General features: G+C 39.1%; 1 protein-coding gene across 1 annotated transcript in view; it reads right to left on the bottom strand.

The window, feature by feature from the left end:
- Nucleotides 1-3,043: 3,043 nt before the first annotated feature.
- HMGN1 (high mobility group nucleosome binding domain 1) overlaps nt 3,044-8,400 on the bottom strand; it is a 7,025-nt gene continuing 1,668 nt past the window's right edge. Inside the window, exons 2-4 of the mRNA XM_010000440.1 lie at nt 8,268-8,318; nt 6,418-6,549; nt 3,044-3,926 (exon numbers count right to left, since the gene is read on the bottom strand). Coding sequence (XP_009998742.1) covers nt 3,879-3,926; nt 6,418-6,549; nt 8,268-8,318 — 231 coding nt within the window. The 3' untranslated portion in view covers nt 3,044-3,878. The remainder of the gene's footprint in view (nt 3,927-6,417; nt 6,550-8,267; nt 8,319-8,400) is intronic.

Genomic DNA, 8,400 nt, shown 5'->3' on the forward strand with positions numbered 1-8,400 from the left:
TCGCACGGGGCGGCAGCGGCTTTCCAAGGCAGCGGATTTGCCCCGGGGCCCAGCGCTGCCCGGCTGCGAACGGGCGCCAGTGCCTCCTCCGCGGCTTGGGGAGCCTGTTTGTAGGGGAATTTGTGGTTTTGTTCCTTCTTACAGTTCTCACCTCCGTCCAGCCTGAATGAGAATGTAGCAAGGGCTATACTCGTGCTTTAAAACTTAAATCTGAGCTATTCTTTTTCCATTCCCCGGCTGTGGTGGCTTGGTATACATTTTCAGGACCTTTTAAGTAACGTTTTTATGTATCATTGTCAAAATATGCATGTGTTCTGTTAATCTCGCTGTTCCAGATGTGCTTTCAGCTTTTAACAAAGAGGTTTTGTGCACCTGATGTTCCAGCCCAGCTTCCCCAGGCAAGTCCTGGGCAGCAGACGGCTACCTCTGCTTCCTGCTCTTCACCACCTGGTTAGCACTCCTGCCTCACAGTTCAGGTACAACAACAACAACAAGAAAATGGTATCGTGGCCATTAGAAATGTCTCTTTAAAAAAAGATCCCTGGTTTTCTGCTTCCTGTATACAGCAAGGTTCAGCTGCATCGTTCTTAAAGGCCACCTGTGTTTCTCTGGATTTCCTTGCCAAAAAAGTTCAGCATTCATTAGGTCCACTTGGATGCACTTCAGCATCCTGGCTGTGTTCGTGTTCTAAGGAGCTGTGATCTAGTTAACACTAGACAATGAGTTCTAGAATGAACAAAACAGCACCCTCCTAACCAGACCAAGTAGCAGCACACAAATACCACTGAGTAATTTCAAAGAAACATGTTCCATGAGGTGTGTGCTCCGTGGTGCTGTGTGCAGGTCTGTATTAGCTGTCACTCCACTAAGCCGCACAGAGCAAACGTATCATGCAGGAAATAATGGTTTCTTTCAAGCAGGCCCATGGAAATTCTTATTAAACAAATTTAAAAGCCTTCTACTCCAATTCTCCACAGGCAGAACTGACATCTAGCGTAAATATATACAATTCCTCATTTCCCAGTAGCCAAACTGGTGTTTTTTCATTTACACACTGGCATTTCACACAATTTAGAGAAGGGCAACTCTATCAACTGCAGAATCCATCAAAATTCAGTTGATTCACCTACATGTTTACCAGGCATACTTCCTGCAATTAGGAAAGCCTATTGCATTCTTTCCCACAGCAAGTGGGCTGTGCTGCTCTCAGATCTAGGGCACCTGTGCTCCTGATGGAACTACCTCTGTCCTTTCTTTTTGCCAGTGTGAAAATTCCTATCTCCTGCAAGAGAGAGATGCAGTCACTGATTTACCCTTGCCAAATCCTTTCACTTCCATCATAAAGTAACTTTCTGTCCCCAAGAGTAAATATTAGGAAGCAGTTACAAAAAATTTAAGAGCAGGTAACATATATTACAGAGATATTGGAAGTCAGCAGGATCTCAACATCACACTAAAAATACATGACAAGTAGGCATTCAGTAAAAGGAAGTCAGAGGAGTTATGTGAGGGTATCTACCTGCAACTTTACTGGTCATTTAACTGGTTTTCACTTGGCATTCTTTACTTTCTGCTTTTACCATGTAGCTCTGTCATGTTACTGCTGAATTAAACCAAGGTCACGAGAGGGGGCTTGGGTAGGAAAGGAGAGGGGCTAGAAAAAGTGGCATAAATTTACTGTTTTGGAATATCCAAGAACTTGAAGCCAAAGCCACTGCCAACGCCAGGTGTGCTTTTCCAGGAACACAGCTGTGGTGGAAACAGACCAGAAGCATAATGTGGTCCGGTGTTGGAGAACATCCTATGTATATGCTAAATTTAAGTTGCTTAAATATTGAACAGGTAAAAATGGTAAAACACTTTCTCAAACTAAAGCATTAATGAATTAATTTAGAGTTGGAAAAGTGTGTTTTAGAAATAACTGTATAACGATGTGAAAAAGGCACTAAAAAATGTACAGGAAGCAGATACTGTGCTTGCAGGTGTCCTTTAACAGCAGAAATGAGTTCTTGTTCAAGTGGAAAAAAAACAAACCAAAACAAAAAAGCCCAGGTTACTTTCTGAGAACGACTCCTCCCAAGACAAGGCTGACTGACAGCTGTCTGACTGGCATCAGACTGGCAAGATAAAACCATGTTGCGACCTGCTTCAATTAGGAAAAATAATGAGATGGGGAAAAAAATACACTCATGGAACACCAAAACAACCCTGCACTCTGTGGAAGAACTGAAGTCACGCTTTACTAGGTTTGATTTTTTTATTTTAAGGTGTAGTGATACTTAATACGCCCCATTCTGATGAAAGGCTGTTAAATCTTCAAGATTGATTTAAGCTTCTCAAACACAGCAATGAAGAGTCAAGACAGTTTTGTACTAGAGGAATTAGATCTCAGCACAGGTGTTTTATTTTGAATGATGTACACCTGCTCACAACACAGTAAGCTCACCTAAGAAGCTCAGCAGCCCCAAAAGGGGAAGTTTCCTTATGCTTTCCTCCCTGCTCCCACCCAGGCTGTTCCATGGCTCCTCACCAGTGGATTCCATTACATACCCTCAGCTACCTGGGGAAGTTTACAGCCTAGGTTAATTTGTCCCCAAACATCTGAAGCTCTACTGATTTTAATGCAAGACTTAGGAAAATGCCAATACAATTCCAACACAGCAGCAACCCTTTCTGATCAGGTAACATTTAGGAGGATTATTGCTTTGCCTATCTCCCTTAAAGCAGTTACACACATAAGAGTGCCTACGCAAACTCTTAGGTGCCAGGAGAAAACATCTGATGCTTCCTAACGACTTTTTAAAAAAAGTTACAGAAGCAGTACTAGGCTATCAGCTTTCAAACTAGAATTCCAGTTTAAGACTGGAACTACAGTTTTCTACTTGCTACTGCAACTAATTATACTATGTACTGCAAGTATCATTCCCTGCGTTACCACCTATCTCTGGAAAAGTGTATTTTTATCAGTATCAAGAACAACAAAAAAACTGAACCATTTAGATTGTGAGTTGTCATAGTCCACACTGGAACTACAGAAACATCTTTTCATAACCAAGATTTATTTGGCTTCTTTTTGGTGATCACAGACACTACGAACAATTTTACAATTATTTTTTATTGACATAGTTTTTTAAATCTAAAAACGTTGTTGTGTTTTTTTTCCAAAGCCTATTTCAAATATTTTTCATTGGATCTTTGTAGACAGGCTGTCCTTTAAAACTGGGATGTCAAGTTCCAGTATCTCGAACACTGACATAACAAGTTACTCTGCCAAGAACACACTTCTACTTAGTATTTAAAGATATAATAAACGTTTCCAGTATTTTGCATCACAGCTACAAAGTTGTTGGAAAAAATAAAGCTGCAACTACCAAAAATAACTTTGTCACAGATATAACATCACTCAGCAAGAAATCCAACACTAGGGAGCAGTTTTATTAGATAAGCAATTCTACTGATGGTACAACCACAGATAAGTAACTAAAATGTTAAGACATTCTCAACATATCATCACGAATTCCAAAGTCAGATCTGTGTTATGCTTCCTTTATTAGGATAGAAAAACTGTCCCTCACTGTCTGTGGAACGTGAAGCTTGATCACGGCTTCAATGCTCTCTCCTTAATGTAATATGCCATTAATTTCTGGTTTCATAGAAAACAGACAACCAGTACATGATTTTACCACTTAAAAAAAGCATTTACACTTATCTAAATATGTAAAAAAATGGGTTGAGTTGGGATTCTCTCCTTTTTAAAAACTGTGTTTTCTAGAACTACTAAAAAACTTGCATTTACAAAATACTTGATAAAAATATTCCTCTGAATTGTACAAGAAGAAAGGTGTAAGGGCCACCCGCTAAAGACTTGGTACCCAGTATTACTCAGTCTTGGCTTCTTTCTCTATTGCTGCATCAGATGCTGGGGGCTGAAAAGACAGAAAAACAGAACGCATCAATGCAGGAAGTTTTCAAGTGATTCAGCTTCTTACTTTGGAGTATTTTTAATGCAGAAGTTAGCTAACTTAACATACAGAACAACCATGGCTTGTTTCTACATACCGTGCTTTACAGTCTTAATAAACTGGTGTCATGATCTGCTTGTTTCTCTTGGATAATGACCTACTAAACCCAGGCTGTCTTGAAAAGGCTTCTGTCTCCTCAGATATATCTGTATGACTTTCAGAATGTTGCTATTGTTACTACTCAATACACACTGCAAAGGATTTTTATTTTTTTTAAAGAAGAAAGCCTATTTCAATTATTGCCTTCATGACAGAAAAAGGGAGCTTTTAAGCCTACTAAGCTAAAAATCCCTGTAGATAGGGTGTTTAGAAAAGACATTATAAATACACTTCATGCAGTTAAATTTCAATGCAGCACTAACATTCTCAAACCTTAGCATGTTTTAAAGTAACTGAGACTTATAAACACCATACTGCATTAAACAATTATGTAAAAATATACTAAGCGAAACTGAACTGTAGCAGCAGAGCTATACTGTCAAAGTCTCTATATGCTGCACCTCAACTTCAGAACAAGCTCATACAAAATTGACTAAAATTACAACTCCATTTAAATCAGACAACTCACTGCATTTGCAGTGTAGGTTTAAAAAACCAGAATGTAGTATATGTATTAACATATCAATTATACTTATGATTCCAAAGCTTTGTAGCGCCACCAGCAGAACAGATTGTACAGTCACAGCAGAACCTAAAGAGGAACCCTAACACCGCTGCAGACTTTGCTGGGGGAAGCTTTTGAAGGATGAAGTACAGAAGCCATTTCCATTCACAGATGTTAGTCTTTGCGTCATCAGAAGTCATCACTGGCTTTTCACCGTATCATGGATTAGCACCACCACCAATGACACTATTGTCCTGATTGAAAACAGCAACATCCAACAGGACAGCCTATACCGCTGCCTCTTCTAGATTTAGGTATTACATTAAACCTGCCATCTTGGCTGGCGAAACCAACATGAGACCAGCACGAAGATGTAACCCAGAAGTAGTTATCCATACCTTATAAATGTGTATCATCTCTGCATTAGTGTACTAAATAGACCCCAGTTGAGAAATACTGCAAAATTTAACTTTTGCTGTTACTGCCAAAATGCTACCTGCACAATTAAAAGACCACATTATGCAACAGTAATACAGAGCTACACAGAAAGTTAAGTCAGCTAAAGCACAATTTTTCACACGGTAAGCTTCACAAATGAAAAACTGTTACCCCAAAGTAAGTTGTCTTGTACACTCAAGTACCATCCTGTACCTTCCTCACCTACCAAAATGCATCATCTACCTAAAAATCAAATGTTCTTCTCCTCTACCTGAAGATCTATCTGCACACTGATAGATCAGTGTGCTAGAATTTAGATAGACGCTTTTTCCCCATCTTAAAAATGTTAACTTTTCAACACAACAACTAGACAGGAAGCATGAATCACATTTAAATGAAAAAATCATCTATCTGATCAGCAAACTCAACTGAGCTAATTGAAATGAGTGAGGTATTAAATACTGCAGAAACCTGAGACTAATTCTAGGCCTGTTACCACATGAAAACTTGTGTTTCATCCAGTTGCTACCAGCTGGCTTAGGAAGAGGCAGGCACAGCTTCTCCCTACAGATCTTGTCCTAAATTTAAAACTAAATTATGTCCACATTCCAGAAAAAGAACAAAGTGCGGAATATGTCTCAAGTTAGACGTTCAGTGATTCCAAAAACTTCAGCAACACAGCCATTTTAGCTCAGTATTACAGCCAACACTGACTTGGCATGTTAATTTCTTCAGCAACACCAGCTACTAGTAATTCATCATGCACTTTCCCTTCCCCCTTTGCCAACCTGTCCCTTCTAACCAGCAGTGTCTGTATCTATGACTCCTGTAAATGTTATCTTAACTTCGGTTAAGTCATTTCAGCTTTGAGTTTTCAGTGTAAACTCATTCCAGTCCCATGAAAATTAATAATCCATTTCTCAAAAACACTTCTACAGCAAGAAGGAACTCTTCTTCCAGTAACAACAAAGACAGACTGAAACACAAACCAAACTCCCCAAAGACAGAAAAGGGCCCTACCCTCCAGAGCAATATTCTCTGTATACGTATTATTTTGTCAGTACCTACCTTCAGGGAAAACTGATCCTCTCTGAAGGACCATCATCCTGTATCAGAACTTTGGTAGAATTCTCACCCTTTTCCTTAATTTGAGAGACTGATATGACATTCCTGCAACTCTTTTTGGGACAACTAGAAATTTCCAGTAAATCTACTAATGTTTCAATAGCGTACATCTTCTCGTGGCAGAAATAGGCTATTATAAAAACTGTGTATGTTCCTAGCACGTGTTTAGATAAACCAGTGCCATAAGTTATCCAGCTACTTTGACCCAAAGAATATAGACAACTTTACCTCCTCACTTTTGGCTTCCCCATTTTCTGCAGGCAAGTTGTCCTTTGTCTGTTCTTGGTTTGTCTCTTCTGTCTGTTTTCCTTTAGGCCCCTTTTTCCCCTTTGATAGGGCTTTCTTTTCTTCAGATTTATCCTATAATGAAATAAATTTCCAGTAAGTAAATTCCTATGACCTACTAGACAAACTTTGACAATAATAAAAAAACACACAAACCCAAGAGGGACTTGGAAAAACAACAGTTTTTAAAAATGATAAAGACTAAACTCAGTATTACAAATTAAGGTAACAATTTCATAACATGTAGACATCTGTCTGTTGATTGTCAAAATATATTTTTCTTCATTAGTACTTTAAAAAACACACCAAGTAACTCCATAATGAGCAAACTTCTCCCAGTCAGAAAAAACACTGTCAGTGAAGTTTTAAAAATCTTCAGCATTGATGCCAAGAAGCATCTTCTGATGAATCAAGTACAGTAAAAAAGTACCAATTAAAAATAAAAATACATCTATCATTTGACTGGTATGTAACAGTGAAATATTTCTGCAACCCATTTAAATGAGGTTCAGAAATAGCTACAATGAGAAGTACTGAAGCTAGAGAAGTAAAACACAATCAGAACAAAAGAGATTTTTACACTAACTACAAGCAAGTTTCCAAATGACCAAAGATTATAGTGACAGGCTGAGTATTAGAACAAAGACGATGAAACATAAATTATACATTTGAATTGCCCATGATAAAAGCAATTTTTAAAATTGATATTGTTCACATAATTCACGTTGCAGCAACATTCCATGGGGACCTCGTGCAAGGTATACTTAATATTTTACAAGTACAATTGTTTGTGATGTTATTGGTTTACATGAGTATGTTCCCAGCTGCCAACTGTGGACATGTTTCTAGAAGCAAAGTAGTTATAAGCAGCAAGTCAGTATCATGTGTATCAGTTAGCATCAATAGCAGCATTAACAATTAGATGGACCACATAAAAAGACACTGGAAAAGAAAAAAAAAAAGAATCAGAACTGAACTAAAACTGGGAACTTTCCTCAAACTCTTTAGGCTTGCAACTTTGAGAATGGGAGCGCACTGATATTCAAACCATTGGAATGAAGGTACATTACTGGTAAGTAACTGTTGAGTAGGATTAACAAAATGAAAATGTGAAGAAGCCTGCAAAGCAGAGCTCTACATTAGTGTATTTGAAATGCTCTTAATCCATACATTTAAAAGAAAATCTTATCACCACAACAGAACTTACTTAAACACACATACCAACCAGCCATCCCATACACAGTCATCTTTTGTTTCTCCCAAGAAACAAAGAATTTTACAACTCGGTTATTGGCACTATGAAGGCTACAGTGACAAATGGAACAATCATACATGATGCTTACTTACACATACACACAAAGACCTGAAAGCCAGACTACATGAATGGAAACTCAGATCTTTTCCAGTGTCTCCCTAAGTAATTAAAGTATTTTTTCCTCTCCTAACATACTGCTTTTGTGAAAATACTCTATCCCCGTTTAGTATGTACAGTTGCTTCGACAAACAAGTAGTTCCACCCAGTACCAAACTACCAACTAACAAACCAGAATCGGCGCCCACACTTGTGTGCAGGGTGAGTGCATAACAGAGATCTGCCCCAACAGTGGGGGAATGTACCTGTAGACACTGACAGAAGCATCTGAAAATGATACTTCAGCTACATGAACGTTCTCACAAGGACAAAATGAGTGAAACCCGTGCCTCGACCACAGGAACTGGGACGCCACCACCAGGCACCTGCACGGCGAACTCCAGCACCTCCTCTCCCTCCCCATTTTCCCAGCGACTCTCACCTTTGCCGCTAACTTTTTTGGCTTCGGCTCTGCTTTAGCAGGAGCAGGTTTCTGAGAAGAAAAAACGAGAAGAGGTTCAGCCCTGACCAACCCCCTTCCCGCTGCAGGGAGGAGCTTCCCCACCCGCACCCCC

The sequence above is a fragment of the Chaetura pelagica genome, unplaced genomic scaffold (genome assembly GCF_000747805.2).
Source record: "Chaetura pelagica isolate M959 unplaced genomic scaffold, ChaPel_1.0 scaffold244, whole genome shotgun sequence".
Lineage (NCBI taxonomy): Eukaryota > Metazoa > Chordata > Aves > Apodiformes > Apodidae > Chaetura > Chaetura pelagica.